General features: G+C 32.6%; 1 protein-coding gene across 1 annotated transcript; it reads right to left on the bottom strand.

Moving 5' to 3' along the window:
• Positions 1–2,195: 2,195 nt before the first annotated feature.
• LOC111001859 (guanine nucleotide-binding protein subunit gamma-e) lies at positions 2,196–18,124 on the bottom strand. Its single transcript, XM_022271900.2, has 4 exons — positions 18,046–18,124; positions 17,157–17,213; positions 10,692–10,814; positions 2,196–2,303 (listed from the first exon to the last, which is right to left on the bottom strand). Exons 3-4 carry the CDS (start codon positions 10,802–10,804, stop codon positions 2,198–2,200), a joined length of 219 nt encoding a protein of 72 aa, XP_022127592.1. The 5' UTR covers positions 10,805–10,814; positions 17,157–17,213; positions 18,046–18,124; the 3' UTR covers positions 2,196–2,197.
• Positions 18,125–18,780: the final 656 nt, after the last annotated feature.

Genomic DNA, 18,780 nt, shown 5'->3' with positions numbered 1-18,780 from the left:
CCAATATCGCCTTACCTAGTTATTAAATTTTTGATTAATCCAATGAAATTATCGGTTGAGTAATTACTTTAAGATGGAAATCGTGATATATAGGATAACAATTGTTAAACTGGGACAAAACTACCGCCGGACTAAAGAAAATCTTTGGTATAATTAAATAAATTAATAACTTAACAAACGTAAATAAATTTGGAAGCCTTGAAATCGATATTTGTATGAAAACTGAAACAAACAATGAAATCGGAAACTTTGTCAACGCTAAAACGACTCTGTACGCATACACTAATTTATTAGCTACATTTAAACAAACGCATTCGTTTTTATTAGGGCTAATTCTCTGAATTGCAATTTTTATCGTAGTTAACAAACAACTTTGATCTTTCTTATCATAATTATAATTAAATCTACGAATAATCACTAAGTCACTAAGCTTATAATAACAGGGCTAGAGGAAAGATGTAATGCAAATTATAAAGAACATGATAAACAGCGCATTGCAGATGAAAATACAGTCCAAATACTTATAAAAATTGACGTAAGTTCCTCTTGAGGTCTGGAGATGTTTAAACAATATTTAGTATTAGATATTATCGTCGATATTAGCAATTCTGACTCTAATGACGATGAAGCATCTAAATAATTGGTTATTACTCACAGCCAGAATGATTTTTCATAGTTCATGTCTAGATATGGTAGGAGGAAGGAAATTTTATTATTAGTTATAAAGTTTAGGTTACATTTTAAACTAATTTGCCTACAGTGCGTAAGTTAATGCCCTCTATTTATTTAAAGTTAGGATAGCTCCCTTTTAAATGGTATTTAACTACTTGAAGTTACGGAACACTTTTGATCGCAGATGAATGACTTCAAGAGTGATCAAACGGATTCAGTGCGTCAAATCCAATTTAGCTTAGATATAATTTAGAAGAAGTTTATTTTGGAAACTACAATAGTTTTTTAGTGAGTAGGTAAACGCGTGACTTAGGTTAATTTATTTCAATTTTAATTTTGAATTAATACTAATCTAATCAAGTGCTAGATTTTATAATTTGATAGATTTATATCTAATTTAATGATGGGGTCAAAATCGAAATAATACGGAATACAAATTAATATGTAAGATTAACGACGTAGAAATAGAGGAAGAAGAACGCTAAGAGTAATTGAAGCATTACTAGAATAATGGCACCGCGGAATGTACCTGTCTTCATAAAAAATTATCCTAACTCGGCTTAACATTAACTGATTTGATTAAGATTATGTCGCATTTTATATGAGTAACCTTATATTAATATTTAACGTCACTACTTTAACATTTCTTTTAACTTGTCTACTTATTGCCGATATCTAATTTAAATTCCTCAACAGTTTTCTTAATTCCGTGATTCGGCCAATAGATGGTAAGTTGTGATGTGCGATTATCTTATGTTTTAATATTATCTCATTTAAATACGAAGATTCACGAGCTCAATGAATCTTCTTATTTATTTTACGATTAAATTTACGCGTTGACAAAGTTTCTGGATATGAAGAAGAAAATTCAAAATCAAACGCAATGCCGCGTCGATGACAACCGAATTAATTCGGTACATGAAGAATCCATAACGATTGCACGCAAATTTCGTAGAGGAAGTTGCTGGTTTGCGTGTAAACGAGCGGATTCTAAAGTTAAATCAGTAAACCTAACTTCAAGGCTTCCTTTACAAAATAAATTCTCTAAATCAACATTGGTTGTCAATATACGTTATAACAAATTTACAATTTACGCAACGTTCACTGATAGATTCCTTCTATTCGTTTCGACCAAACCGTCTATCTCTAGAAATACAAAATTTAACGTATTTACAACCATTTTAATCCTTTTAACAAAACACTCATAAGTACCTTGCGTACGCACAGTCATGTACATTCTTTACAATAGAGGACTAGATTATTGGTGAACATAATATGATCAAAATGATACTTAACCTTAGGGCTGTCTACGTTCCGGAGGACGACCGCTACATTTCTATTAATCCTTATATTGTCTGGCAGTTGCAGAGATATTCAACGCTTTTCGGAATGTATTCTATAAATCTGGATTCGTTCAGGGCCACTCCAACAAATTACCGATAAGTAGCTTACAACCAGACTAGTTCGAATTCGAGCGAAACATTATAGTTTAGAATTTTTTTGGATTTATTTTTGTTTATGGGGTTTACATGATGATACATTTCCCTTTTTCGGCCCAAGGGTTGTTTTTCTTATCGGGGGCGTGTATGAGAGGATCATTCTTTTCATTCTCCTCTACGTACTCCCGCATCCTGTAACAACAATGAAAATCATCAATATAGTTGTAGACTTTATCCAATTGTAAAAAACTCTAACTTTATCTCCTTATACTGCTTTTGGTTGACTTTTATAACAAATGTGATACAAAATCAAATGCAATCAATGTTACATATATGTAATATATAAGCCCGCTCTTATAGCCGTAATACGACATGAACTTCAGCATATAGATCAATGAAGACATAAGAATAACATTTATACTAACAAAACACACACAAAAACACACAAAATAACAATTATCAAAGAAAAAAAATAATAAAATAAAACGAATGAGAGATAACATCTTTTTTTAAGAACAAGGTATGTTTTAAGTATGTAATGCGTGTTGTGGTTGTAAAAGCCCTAATTGCAAAAATAATAAAAACATCCCATGTCTATATTCTATCATATTCAAATGTCCGTTCGTCTTTATTATATGATTAACAAACGTATGTATTTATAATTAAGAGAAAGTAGGAATATTTGTTGATATGAACACAAAACAATTTTAGTTGCAAGCGGCAGCGGGCCTATAAACTCGTTTAAATTATGGCCCAGAAAATAAGATAATAAAATTCTCCCTATATTTAGCTTAGTTAATACAGTACTAAAGACAAGGAGCTTTTATTAGGCTGTCTACCTTTTGATGGGTCGTTTGAGCTTCTATGTGTAAACAATTTTACGTCAAAATATAATCAACAATGTTCAATGTCTTCAAATTATCGTAGAAAAGCCCATTAATTTAAGATTATTTTTATAACACTTCAATGAGTCTGAATTTGATGATAGTAAAACAATAGTGTTTATTATTTTTCGATTCAAGTAGGACAACTATAATAATTAAATAAAATGGAATCGCTTTCGAGCGATCTCTTCCAGGCAATCACTGAAAGCAAAAAAATAAATAAAGCGAGCACAAGAAGCGCGCTGGCACATTTGTGAAATTTGCACAATGCATTTAGTAACATACTAGATAAGAATTAGATATTTGCGAGTGTATGGCAAATCATCTATCTTGAAAGCAATTCTTGGTATCATCCTGCCAGAATTACAGACCAATAAACACTAATCGTTACTTTGCTCAAATAAATGCTTATTAGATATTGCAATGAAGTCACGAAAGTAAGATTAAATAACTCGAATATTGAGAAGTGAGTTATATCTTCTCTCCTATCGCTTAACTTTTTAGTTATATGGAAAGGCCTTTGCCATCCATACTTCTCCATACTCTAAAAGTAGTAGTAAGCATAGGTATTTGGGACTCAACAGCTATTGAAAGACCCCAGTGGTAGATGTCGAAGAATTTCAACAACAAAGTACAACAACACTACTATTGAACTGTTCATTACGCAATTGTTTTACTGAATACTGAAGAGAACGTAATCTGCATTTGCATGGCATGGCATACAAATAAATTCACGAAAATTAAGTCAGAATTCTCTCGATCGTCAATATCCTTCAAGACATTGGTGCGACTTATGTAAAACGATACACGTCGTGAAAAACAAAGTTATAATACCACAAAACAATAACCCTTGTAACATTTTATTCATTGCGATCTAAATGTTTTATTGATGAATTATGACCTTGAACTTATTTCTCCTTGAGGAGTTTTATCATATGAACAGTTTTCTCGAACCAAATTTACAGGACAGTTCTTCTGTATGCCTGGCACATGTCTCCAATGTTTGAATCTAAGACTTGCTAGATTTTACTCTCATAGAAAGGCCATCAAAACAAAATATAACATTTCCCTCTGTATATGTAATTACAATACAATGTCTGCAGACTAATTGCCTTATATAATATCGTATTACAAAGCCTTGTCAATCCAATTTAAATCCACGGTTCATGGTAAACAGAAACCCTAGGGCTAGCTGATGCCAGTTTTCGACCAAGAGTAACTTTATTTAACATATAAATAATTAATGTATAACTTATACTGGTGAAAAAAACTGGTAACCGAAGAAGCATGAGAATTGGGCACAGGTCAAAATGGTGACACATGAAATAAACTATTTCAAAACCATGTTCCTTCTTAAAGGCACGTATTCACTTTGATTAGTGATTAGTGATTAGGAGAAAAGTGTGGACTGAGACTGATTAGTGCAGGTGATTAGTTGTATCGTATTAATGTGATTTTTTTGCAAGTGAACTGCGAGTAGCCACGTTCCTTGCTCTTCACTCGCAGCGTGCCTGTCAAAACATGTCATTTTATTGTTTAGCGTCGGATTTACTTAACAGAGCCACACAGTACAGAGTAAAACAAGAATTTGGCTCTCCTTGCACTACACAACTGCACTAATCATCCTCAATTACTAATCACTTGCAATCGTGCATACAAAGTTAATACAGGCCTGAAGAGTGAGACAGGGAGTGACATACGATGTATCTATTACGTTATTAATTTTTGTAATCTAATATTTGTAGACAAGTTGATTATCGAATTTCTATCTTTAACAATCATTTAGCCAGGACTGTGTGAATGAACTTGTGTGTCCGTTTCAATATTAAAAGATAGGTAATAGTCTGCTGTTGCAAGACTGAAATACAAGTAGATCAATTTGCAGACAATGGCCTGCTAACTTGAAACTATCGATTGTTTATTGGAATTCGAACTCGGAATCGGTATTTATTCTCCGATATGCCGTCGTATCAAATTTACAATAATACAAAGTTAAAAGGCAAAATAAAATCTTATAATATACAATTTTAATGCATATGTTGACAAAATAATAGTGTTGTACGCAAATTCTTCTATATAAAATATAATCAAGTGACGATTGTATTTTCAATTTCACAATATGAATATTTTTTACGTATGCAAAAACAGTGGAAAACAACGGAATTAGATACATCAAGTAATTTTATTAAAAGCTCACTTCCATTGAGTTCTCATGAATAATTCAGGACAACAGGGACATTTTATATGGCTTCGCCTTTCTTATTTTCTTTCGATCGAGGTGCATGTGTTATTGGATGTATTTTGGGTGTTTTTTTACTTATTATATTTTCATTTAAATACAACCAAAAGACCTTTTTTACGTATTTTTCCAAAGTTGGTTGTATGTTATTGTTTTTAACACTAGCTCGTACTTAAATAGATAACATCGTGGAAAACCTTCATTAATCCAATAATTAGACGGCGTGTGTGTGGTACAGAAGGGCGATTACCTACTTGCCTATTAGAAATGATCATGGAACATTGCTATCGTTAATTTCTTTTAAAATCCCTCCACCTTATGCGACAAGATATACAAAATTGTTCCCTGTGCCTCGGACGAACTCGAATTACCTGCACAATTCGCCAATGTTTCGGGTTTTATGAAACAATGACATCCATTATCAGGATATTGATCATTTCCACTTCAAAAAAAAGATGTGAGGAAGTACTTGAAGAAGCGGGAAGTCTCTGATTTTGTTTAAGTAGTAATTTTAAATTCTTAGTATTATTTGTTGCTTCAAATGTTAAAAACAATTTATGTTTTCTTACTTTTTTTAAATGTATCTTTGTATATTAATATAATTACTTGTTTTCTGTTTCTTATACAAATATTGTTTATCTATGTTATTTGGCTTTCTGTATTGTCTTAGTATTTTGAGATAAAATTAAATAAATAAATAAATAGATATAGAAATCCGAAGCCTAAAGGTTGTAGTGCTATTGATGGTGTATATTATATGCTTAATATTTATAAATAACGCTACAATGAGGAACAGCTCTTTTAATCTGCATTATTTTGTTTTTGTCTTACAGTGGTTTCGAGGCAAACCAATAAGAACTTCCGAAATAATAAACTATGCGTTTCTTACTGATTAAAAAACATAGATTTTATCGCGGGCATTGAGCGCGGTGATCGTATCGAGAAATTCCGTGACGAAAATAAAATCCTCACTTACGATATCGAAATATATGTGGCCAATACCCATTAGAGCAGGACAGAAGGCATACATCACATCGATCTGGGGTGATCGGTTACATTGCGAAGGTTCCTTATAGTGGGACAGAACGCATACTGTGTATTCACATCTCTCTGCCGAGATCGGTGAAGCACGGTCGGTGCAGCCGATAGGCGTAACAGTGAGACAGACTATATAGGCGTGTTAGTCTGAGTGTAGTAGAGTGGTAGTATGAATTAATATTAAAGAAAAATACTGCATACATAAATATAATTGAATAAGTTGATAAAAAATGCTATGCAATAGCTGTACCCGAGTGCCATAAAAGAACGTACGAAGTTTTGTTTTATAATACTTCATGTGTATAACATCGTAAGACCAACAAACGTATAAGACTCAAGAAAGTCACTTCATACGGAACTTCTTTATAATCATTTTAATATTAACTTTAGAAACAGAGCAGTCCTTACTAGCGCCTAACTTAATTAACCTTTACTAAATGACTTAAGTTAGCGTCTAATCGATTCTGAGTCCTGTAGTACAGAGATCAATACTCATTTAAACCTATGAAGGTTAAGACATTAGACATTAATTATATATTTTATCTAGTCACCTGCGATAACACGATATGTCATGGTCTGGTGGACTCACGTTGAAAACCGATATAAACCATTGTTTACAGTTTACTGGCTCCAAAGGCCAGAATGTTCACGTTCAATTTTAATTTTATATTACGGTGATAAGATATAATGCTATGTTTTTTAATCCACAATTCTAATGCGTAAGTATGTTTTATCCTGGCTTCCCTATTGATAGTCTTTCATGTTTAGTTTTTGAGCCACGGAATTCAAATTCGGCTATTTAAGTATTATGTAAGCACATTTACAGAAATTTATCCCCCCCTTCTCTTGTCAGCAAAAGTAAGTAAAGCTCTCAATAATAATAGTACCTATAGAAATTAATTGTAGGCATCCTCGAAAATACATTTCATTTTCCAGCATAGACAATGTGTGAGTAATACATGTGAAAAGGTAAATAATTACTGATGACGTAATCTTCAAATAAGTAAATCAAAGATTTCCCCCCTATGATGCTTACGTAATGCTTGAACGACCCCTATTCAGAGAACTGCAACAAATTGCATACAGAACGTAAGCATCCACAAATTATTGAAAGTTACAGTACCGGCATAAATTATTAAATAAAAATACTAAAAATCGATAGCGTTACAAACTTTTAGCTCTGGGCTTCAGTTGTCTGTACCTGTTTCGTGATCGTTTGTAGGTGTTCAGCCTGCTGTGACTAACACACGCCTTCTTTTTACAGCCAAAGGCATCCTGGTTTCCTTACGATATTTCACAATTTCATATTTTTATTGTATGAGATATAAATCTAGTGGCGCTAAAAACTTTCAGGTCTGGGCATCTGGGATTTCTGTATCTTTTTTATAATCATTTCTTTTTAATAGTAATTTTTAAACAGTTGATCAGGGTATGACACACGATGTCAGCGTTTTTGAGGCAGAGCGGAGGTTTTCTCACGATATTTTCCATCGACATATGACGATAAAACGATGCAAATTTGGTCTTATCACTTGAGTCTCAAAATATATGCATTTGTATATATTAAATACATTATTTTAATTATAAACTGGATAAAAACTTAATCAACACCTGTACAATGAACTATAAATATAATATATTCAGTAATACGATTACATGTCTGGGTAACGGTTAACGGGAAAATGTTAATTAGATAATGGGTCATTGTAATTGTTAATTAATGCGTGTTTCCGCGTTTGTGTCAATAACAACGTTTTAGTCATGCTACAGTTTATATTGTGAAAATGACGAAAAATCATTAAAGTAAACTTGAAACATCGGTTAATATAAAACATATATGTATGTGGATTCTTCTAATTGAATTACAATTAAATCATGATGTATATGTGCTACTGTTTTAAGACTTTTAAATCACTCGAGCAGCTTGAAGCAAATTTTGACATCCAAAAAATTGTCTGCGTACCGTGCGAAAATCGTCTTACAAATACCATAGGTTTTGTGATTCAAAATGTAATTTCCTCAATTTATTACAATCAAATAAACTGTATTTATTATGTTCTTTACCTATAAAGTAATAATAAAAGTAATTAAAAATTAATAAAAAGAAAATTAAAACAAACTTAAAAAGCAAACCTGTGGCAGTGTAGGCACCTTTAACAGCAGTATTTCAAAATCAATTTCTTTAAATAAAACTTTTAACATATAGATAATTAATTAAATATAGAATATATATTCATAAGAAAACCCCCGCTCTCCCTTCAGGCATCTAAAAAGATTAAAGAGAAAAACTTAAAGAACTTCATTCGCGGAATTATCTCGAAAACCACATAGAATCATTAAACAAAAATGAAAAATCTTTAACTTCGAATAATAACTACGCATAACGGACCTAATGAGATTCTAACTGCAGAAACTGAGTCCACAAATTATTAGGGCGAATTTTGAAATATTAAGAATAATGTATTTAGGTTGTCTCATTTTGAAGCGTAATTACCGAGATAGGGAAGAATCTTGAAGTATGACGCTCTGATAGATAAAAACTGAAACTGCGGAGTGGGCGGTCCATGAGTGGTCTTTTCAGTGTATTTTAGTCTTACTCTTGGCTATGACGTCAGAATCGTATCATACTTTAACATAACTATAATATCAATTAAAAATTTTCAGTGACCACAACAATATAATAAATACGGAAAATGCTGGGTTGATCCTGGTTACTTTTTTGATTGAATATGCATGGTAGGGTTATGGGTTGGTTGCCGTTAGAAATATACTATCTAACCTCATTAAGCTTACGGGACTACAGTCCCGTATATTATAAAGCCGATTTTTTTATAGAACGGGGGCAAACGGGCAGGAGGTTCATTTGATGTTAAGTGATACCGCCGCCCATGGACACTCTCAATGCCAGAGGGCTCGCGAGCGTTGCCGAATGTTTTGAAGCCGAGAATAAGAGTAAGAGAACCTATATGTAGGTATATATAATACATTGGACCTTCATTGCGAAATGGCAATAAAATAATTGTGTTCAAGGTATATAAATATAGAACATACATACATATACTATGGACATTTCAAATGTTCTTTAAAGGTTGCTTGATTTTTATTAATATAAATATTTAATGGCATTTATATCATTTTGGTAAGCGACATGTGAATTTGTTTGAACTACTGAGAAAAGTATTTGAATTAATAAATGAAAATGCTGCCTTTGTAACTGGCAGGTCGTATGTCATAAACCAATCAATTTTTGACATCTCGATTCTGAGTAGAAAAAGTGAACTCACGTCAGAATACAAAAATCGTAACGAATAAACATATAAGTTGTACGATATTTATTCAAAATCCTTTTGTTTTGATTACGATAACTTTGGCCAATATTGGTTTGTGTCGCATTATGCGAGGCGTATAAGCCGACCCTTCCTTGAGATATATTTTGAGGGTTTCCTAAGTATGTTTTGTATACGACGTCCATTTATTATACAGACATACAAATTTACGAATATTGCTATGAATATATATGGCCATTTATATTCAAACATTTATTATTCACCGAACATGATACACGTTTAAAATGTTTGTTAATAGTTTAACTATAAAATCAAAATTGTTTATCATGTCAGAACCGAATTCATTATAGAACGCTACATTATAGAACAATTTAAAGAAATACTGTAATGAGAAATATACCAATATTAGTCAAAACAACACTTAATGTAATTAACACACAAAAAATATACTTAATTACCATTTTCTTATGTGTGTAAACTTCGACATGAAAGAAAAAAAGGTTTGCGGAAGATCAAATAACTGAGCAACCTTGAAAAAATATAGACAATGCAATACATAGCAAGTAATGGGTGTGAATAAATAATTACGCTTAGATAAAATAAGAAAGAAAATGATTAATAAAATAACTGACTTAATTATTAGTAGTAGTAGAGTAGATTTTTGTCCTATTTCGCCTACTTGGCCTGTAATGTACTTAAGGATAAAAAATTGTCTTTCACTGAACAATATGGTACATTTTGGTATCCATGTATATCTTTGTAATTAGAATGTATATATATTTCATGCTATATGTCAAACGGCTAACGCTCTCATTCCTAAACAACTTAACAGATTTCAATGAGATTTAACGAATGGATATGATATGATCCTAAGGACTTCTACATGTAAATTATAGAAATACGGGTAGCTTATATGGAATAAAAAAGCACGTCCTTACGAAAAAATCGCTCCCTTACAAAGAAATCAGAGCAGCACATACAATCACGATTATGAACCGTAGCTGATTAGGAACAAGCACCAAAATGGACCGCACACGTTAACCACTCCCGCCCGAATGGCCCAAAATGGCCCAATGGCACTCCATTACGTCACTGCACTAATGTTTCATAAAAAAAAAAGAATATTACTCACGCTGCAATGCTTTTTGATAGCGGCCAGCGTTCCATGGAGGCCTGGTACTTCATGTTTTCGATCTGCTTTTTCAGTGCCTCTTTGTCCATGGTTGCGAGAATACTGGCGTCCATCGCGCAGAATCTGTAGTATAAAACACCCACACACAGGTAAGTGTCGTATGCACGTATTGGTTGCTCTGTGAGCGCAGAGACGTACAGTCAAAGATACAAGTGGAAATGTCGTTATTATATCAAATCCCAGCTGTAATTTGTAATGATTATTGTAATAGATAACTTTTTGTCCAATCCAGCAAGTGTTGGTATACTTAAACACATTTTTAAATGTTATTAAATAATTATTTTGACATCATTCGTATTGTTAAATGTGAATTAAACCCTTCTTTGAGATTAGAGAAAATATTGTCATTGAATTAAATTGTCAGTAATCATATTTTTTTTGGGGTCGGGATCTATTGTAACGACGAAATAGAGATAATATTGAATACAGTAGATTGGTGGCAAAACAAACTTTGTCTTTCCCACTACGAATACCAACTAAGAAGATAAAATTAAAATAAAGAAAACAATATTCTACAGTATTTTAAATATTACGAAGTATACGAAATTATATATTTATCCTTATATTTAAATTCAATAGTAAGTTTCATAATCGTTATAAATATATATAAAAAGTAATAAAGGATATAGAACACTTGTGACGTCAAATGTACACAAACCGTCTCGCTTACACTGTAAGGGGATCTTAGGGTGTGCGTAGACGATGCGCGCGCATGCTGTTACAGTTTCTATGACAACCCTACGCACACTACAATAATTTTGCGCAAATTTAGTTAATGCACGGCCCTATACGAAAATTAACTTTATGCCTTTCAATTACGGTTGTCTTTCAGTCCATATGAAGTGTGTAAAATTAATGAATTAGGCGTAATGCTCGGCAGTCGGCTGTGTTTTGTATCGCATTTATTCTTCATGCGTTGTACTCGAGCCAAGCGTATGGTGTGTCAAAATTAATTGACGCATTTCTAATCGTTATTCTGTTCGCAGAGAGACTATTTTCGTGTGCATTATCGTAAATGGAATTTGAATTTGTATTTTCACATACATTTTCGAGATTTTTGTAATGTTTTGGTGATGATTTTTTTGTATAATTTAATTTTTGTTTTACGTATTCAGTACACATTGTATATAATACAAACTATATTTTCCGAATCCATGACACTTTGTGACCTGAATAACGTTCGAGTATTAATAACCCGGCGCCATAGCTTACTTATACTAATACTGTAATGCTGTAAAATATTCTCTAGTAGTATGACTTGACTCGGTAAAAATATATGTTCGTTATTAACTTGACATTATTGTAATTTAATTTTTGATTTTTCGTATCTTATCGAGTAGAAATTATTTGTCGTCGTCGAATTGATAACAATCTGGTTTTGGTTTTTTTTTAATTCGGTTACATCATCATTAATAATTATCGCAATAAATTCAAAAATTTATTTGGGATAGGGGAACAAACCAGCCAAATAGGGATAACATCGTAGCCCGTGCCTATTATTGTTGGTGCGTTGCCGGTTTTTGATGGAGATCTCTTTTTTAAACAATTGAAGGTCGTATCTCAAGGAAGAACCCCATTATGTTCATCAGTTCCATAGTACTGTATAATATGCAAAATGTATAAGGATGATTCATTGATTTTTTTAATTTCTAATGAAACATTAAATATTCCTTGATATATAAACATACTTAGAATCATATTACAAATTGTCACTCAATTCACAATTTATTCTCTTGTCAAAAACGTCACACGCCGTGAAACCGATATTTCTATTTGAGATTTTCAATAGTTAATTTTCAACTGTTTAAAATTCATTTAACTTCTAACTATTATTGCATAATGTATTATTTTAACTAAATACAAACAAAAGTCAGAGATTTTTTTAAAGAATATTTTTTTTATTAAAATTATAAAGTTTTACAGTGTTAGTCAAATGGCTTGAACCGGCCTCTCTCAAATCTAAAGTTGTGCGTTCGAGTCACGGTTATTATACTGGCCATAGTCAAGCGGTCTTGTAATCGAAGCAATCGATGGAGGAGTTCCCATAAATAAGGAGTACAAATATAGGTCATTACAGTTAAGCTGCCGGGTTTAATTAGAAATCCAAAGACCAATTTACCGTCACAAATTACTTGATGTAATTAGGATAATCTATTTTAACCTAAAAAATTGCTTATAAAACTGTGTTGTATCAGATGACCAATTTGAGGTAATTTGTCACGATGTTTTTGGATATCCATGTTTTACATTAAGTATTTGGAATTGGTGGTATCCATCGATTTATTTAAATGGCTAAATTTATCAATATTTTGCTATATTGAAGAAACGTGCTGAACAAAAAACATGCTTTTGACACTGTACAAATTGTATTTGCCTTTATACGCTATCATAGATAACATGTATTATATGCATGTCAAAAGCCTTTAGAATATATGCACCAATAAATTTTGGTTTATGAGATCGAAGACTTTTTTTTAAAATTAATAACTGGGACCAACTGGCAGGAAGATCGTCTGATATTAAGTGATATTGCCGCCTGCATGGACTCATGCGAGAACATTACTGGCCATATACAACTATGATTATTTTTATAACATTTAAATCGTAAGAAACACGAGCTTTTATTCATAAATTCACCTGCTGCTTGCTCCTGGTACCTACTTAGCGATACAATCTAAGAGAAACCACTTCACACTAAAATCATTGACGTTCTCCGCCATTGTTCTTCGCTTTTAGTTCCGCATTGAAAGCAAGTCCAATGTGATGCGATTGTCTCATGTTACATTTTTGCTTTTAAACCTACATTAACCTTATTCATATACTTTGGTCACGATACCGAGAGTTTAAGATCTATATAATACCGTATCACCTCGACGTCCGCCGTTCCACAACTGCGCGTTTTTCCAGGCAGTTTTTGCCGCGCACCACCACTCTGTGGAACCAGCTGCCAACTGAAGTATTTCCGAACCAATTCGACTTAGGGTCCTTCAAGAAAAGAGCGTACCAATTCTTAAAAGGCCGGCAACGCACTCGCCAACCCTCTGGCATTGAGGGTGTCCATGGGCGGCGGTATCACTTAACATCAGGTGAGCCTCCTGCCCGTTGCCCCCTGTTCTATTAAAAAAAAAAAAAAATACGATTGTATAGATTTAATTTATTACAAAATACGCGATTCACTGTGTTCGTCGTTGTACTAACTTTCTGTGTTTGACGTGGAAGTCTAAGGATAAATGAACGTGTTGGCATGGATCGTATACACTATACGGGAACTATGTATCCTAATATAAAGAGATAAAGTATTATTTCTCTCTCTCTCTTTCTTTCACGAGGTATGGAGAAGATATCGTCGACGACTAGTCACTTTCCGAACGGCTTGAATTCTTGGCAAGGGGTGGAGTCTGTATCGTATTCACCTTGGATAATGTTCAGAGGAGTTCGTATAAATACTCCAGCTGAGTTTCATCATCGGTTGGCGTGGCATAACAAGAACCTCTACCTTTCTCACCACAACTGCGCGTTTTTAAAGGCGTACTACCACTCTGTGAAACCAGCTGAACGCTGTCCGAACCAATTCCACTTAGAGTCAATCCAGAAAAAACCGTACCAATTCTTAAAAAGCCTATAAGATAAAGTTATATTTTCTAGACATTTTTATATTCACAATCAGTTCAATGATCAATGATAAAAGGCAGAGGGATCATAATTATCGAATTATATCTAAATCGATATAAATATAGAATATGATTTCAAATCGTTACTCTCTCAGTCCCGCAATGATATTTTCAGTTGGATGTATCGGGTAATTGCTACATTTCTCGCTTCAGCAACAGTATTCACCTTTTTTGAGGCAAATATTCGTAAGCCCAAAAGTTATTCCGAGTTGAAATAATATTATATTACTCCACATTGACTATGTATAAAGCTTGTACACATACGCAACAATTTTTATGAGAGCCAATTTCGTTGTAATATCAAAAGGGTTTCATGTGTTATTTGGTACACTAAATCTTTTATTTAAGAAGGTTAGTGATGGTCTTTTGTGTGTATTGACTGTACCGTTAATATTCCTACTCGAATTTTACAAAACATTCTGTTGGACAATGTTTTGAATAACATCAAGCTTAGGTGAATAAGTAAACACTTTACTTTGCAGTAATATTAATATTTGTTTATCTTTGCGGATTTTTTAGAAAGAAACCAATAATACCAATAGAACTAAAAATATATATCATATCTCTATCATAAAATAAATAATAATGATAAAGCCTGTTTATTTCTAATCTTTACAAATGCACCGATTACATTTGTTTTGTTATCTTAATTCCTTCAGTGCCATTGATTGGAATGTCTTCTGGGTCTTTACCCATGGATGAATTGGAAAAAACTGGAGGAGGCCTTTGCCTCCTCCAGCTCCATCCATGGCTTTCTTTCCCCATTCGCTTTCTCCTACCGCTTCTATTTATTCTATCCACCATTTTTGGGGCGCTCCCTTCTTCCTCTTCATCCTTTCTTCATTCTTTCTTTATCCTTTGTCTTTGAACTCCATCTTTTATCTATGGTTCTTGCTATGCCCCGCCTGTTTCCACTTCTGTTTTAAGGCATAAGGTAAAGCATCTATAACTTCGTCTGTATAATCGTAAAATCATATAATTGTAGAGTAAAATTACACTAAATAAATATTCGATTGTTAATTACATTAGAACGCTAACGAAGAGCCTTCGTGGAGTATAAATTAAATCAGACACTTTGAATTGATGAAGATTTAAGTGGAGACAGACAAACAGCCCTGGTTGCAGCTAATTTGACGTAATTGTATGCAGCGGACAGCGCTGGCGTAAATTCAATTTGTTTGCGGTCTTGTGGGGTTTGTCTAGACGTTGCGCGGAAAAGTTTCATGGAAATTTACGATGATCTACTGAGACGTTTTAGATTTATAAAGCACACGATATTAACATGAAAATTTACTATATAATTCATATAGCTGTAGCTTGAACAGAATTTGTGTGAAATTTGATTACCTCGAATATAAATGTGTCTAAAATATATAAAAGAACTTCTGCTAATAGGCAGAAGGCTTATCTGATGATAGGTATAGGTAAGCACTTTTATTGATTTGCTCTAAGTCGAATTGGTTAGGAAATACTTCACTGTCTATCTGGTTTTATAGTGGGTAGAGTGCGCCAATAACGAATCCTTTCTCTGTATATAGGTGACTTTGCTTAAGTAATCTAATATGTATTCTAAGCTTACGGGAGACGTTCAACTCTGAATTAGTATCTTCAAAATGTTTGTTAAAAAAAATTGATATCACGACAACTCCTTGCCAAATTGTCAATTGATTTCGAAATAACCCAACCGATAAATCTCGTCATGATTTAACTTTATTTCACATGATTTCATTTTTTTTTGTAAATACATATTTCTAATTTCTAGCAAAATATGTCAACACAACACTTGGATTTTAGATTAAGGATAAGTATCGCGAAACGCTTACAATAATACTAATAGACCTATTAAAAATATGTCACACATTTTTAGACTTAATATTAATTATTTCTTTTATAAAGTTGTTTTATCTATAGTTGCAATATTTATTGAATATGTGAGCACTACATATTTACGTAATAATTGAATAACCGGCTACTTTGTTTTTTATAACACCTTGCGGATATTTTATTTTGTCGCAGTCATTTTTTTGTTTTTGTTTTTTTATGGCCTGCACAAGTAATATAGCATATGCAAAAACTATTTTAAAGAGTAGGTATAGAGTTTCTTCCCCATTCTTCTCCATATGAAACAACCATTTGAATGGTTATTACTTTTTTATATTTTAAAACTTGTTATATTTATGTGAATGATTTCATTGTATTTTTTTGATGTAATATCATTTGTTAAAAGATTATCTGACATCCCTGCAACACTTCTTAACAATTAATTGAATTGACCCGTATAAAGAGTCCATTGAAATTAGTCCTCGTTTACGAATTTTATTACTCTCTCAAAGCTACATTTACTTTAGAATTATCCATAATTAACTATTTTGTCAGTTGTCACCTAACTGACATCGAATGAATTCGCAAAATATTTTGATGTAAAAGTGTTTTACGTTTATGAATATATTTAAGTTTTTTAGCTTTTAATAGCTTTAGTGATTGATGCCAAAATAATGTTCTTCTTTATAATTATTATTAGCATTACTGTATCCGTAATTTAGAATTGCTTGAAACAATCAATTGGCCCGTGGAGGGTTGTATCCTAAAACGGCAATCTTTCCTAAAAGCAAGTTGATTTATTGATTGACATAGGCGATTTAAACCTTTACCAACGACTTTCTGAAGCCAATTAAATCATTACAATACTTATATATGTACATATTTCCATTGTTAATATTTTACCTGTACTTACTTTAAATTGTACTTGTAGAATAAGATCACGGTTTCTTTGGCTCTGACTGCGAGGATTCTGAAAGAGCGAATTAATAATGTATAGCATTGGTATGATTATCTTATAATATATAATTACTTCGGAATAGATACACAATAGACAAACCCCAATTTCTTTGGTGTTTGTCCGGTTATTTCTGGTTATACACAAAATACCATATGCGTCTTATTAAACACTTTTTCGGATCGTTAATAATAGTATTTATGGTATTCCGCGATTCTTCTATTCGAGAAGATTCTATTATTCGAGTTTTAGAAATTTTAATTACGATCAAATAAAGTTGATATGTCTCAAAAAATGTTCTCATTATTTCCAGAATAATCCATCAAAAACGTCTTACTTTCCTGAAGAGGTGAGAAAACGATGTAACTGAACTGTGTCGCGTTACCTATTGTGAGCAAATTGGACAACATGAAAAATCATAGGTTTTAATAACTCCATCTAGCCTTCAGACAGCTTGGCACTTCTACTCTACGGAACCAGCGGGTGAGATATTTTCAAACTGATAACCAAGCTTACTAAACAGCGAACCCTCTACATGTTGTCTCTAGATTTAAAAGTCTGAGTAGCAAATGTCCTATTTTAAAATATTTAAAACTGACAGTTTGCGACCTTATAATGCTTTTGAAATATTAAGGTAAATGTATGACATCGTATCGTAGGTCTTAATAAATATATAATTTTACACGTGTATATTATTATGTTGACTATTTATCCATATTACGCAATTAGGAGCTTTATGGGTTTTTAAAGTATGTATATTATTGGGTCACGCCTCTATAAATCTGTGGTTGCGTTCTGTCAAATTACTTTTAAAATTAATTATAAAAATGCAACAAAAATAACATACCGTATATCCTTAGGGACACATTAAATGTAATATTTTTAGAAACGAGTATCGTAAACACAACTTTTTTAAACCAACGTTCAACGATAAATGCGGATAATTTAATTACAGCTAATTCTATTACGAACAAAGCCTCTCAACGCACACATATACGCGGACAGGGTTGTCGACTTTTAATAATAACTGTGTCATATAATCAATAATTTATATGATAAATATGTTCGACTATGTTGTATGTACAATAGTATGATGGTACATATCAGTTTGTTCGCATAGTCTTAATAGTGTTTAATGTCTTCATGTACTCTCAAATTCAGCCTTTCTTTCATGGCAATAAAAGGCTAAATATTTGCGATTTTGTGACAACTCAGACTGTCTAGGTTGTTTCTTAATAATTTTATAGGCGTTTGCTTTGGGTTGGTGAATGAATTGCTTTTACGGTAAGAAAGGGCGGAAAAATAAAAAAAATGATTGTTTGTAGGACGAAAGTCTGACGTGACAACGACAACAAAACATTAAAGAAATTATTTGTTATCGCATACTTTTATTAACAAACTAGAATAATTTTATTGAATCCTGTCCTACGATGCATAGGACAATCGAGTGGAAGAGAGATAGATGCAGCGCAAGTGTATAATTAGCGTAACGAGACAATGAGCGGAACGGGACAATGAGCGGAACGGGACAATGAATGTCATGTGACAATAAGTTGTGATGTTTCGTGCGTGCAGCTAGCAG

This window comes from Pieris rapae, chromosome 17 (assembly GCF_905147795.1).
Source record: "Pieris rapae chromosome 17, ilPieRapa1.1, whole genome shotgun sequence".
Lineage (NCBI taxonomy): Eukaryota > Metazoa > Arthropoda > Insecta > Lepidoptera > Pieridae > Pieris > Pieris rapae.
Note: the sequence above shows the minus strand (reverse complement) of the source record. Positions and strands in the feature narration are given on the sequence as shown.

Coding starts and splice junctions, on each gene's coding strand:
- LOC111001859 (XM_022271900.2), bottom strand. CDS start 10,804: ATGGACGCCAGTATTCTCGCAACCATGGACAAAGAGGCACTGAAAAAG. Junction 2,304..10,691: donor CTATCAAAAAGCATTGCAGC/GTGAGTAATATT, acceptor TTGTTGTTACAG/GATGCGGGAGTACGTAGAGG.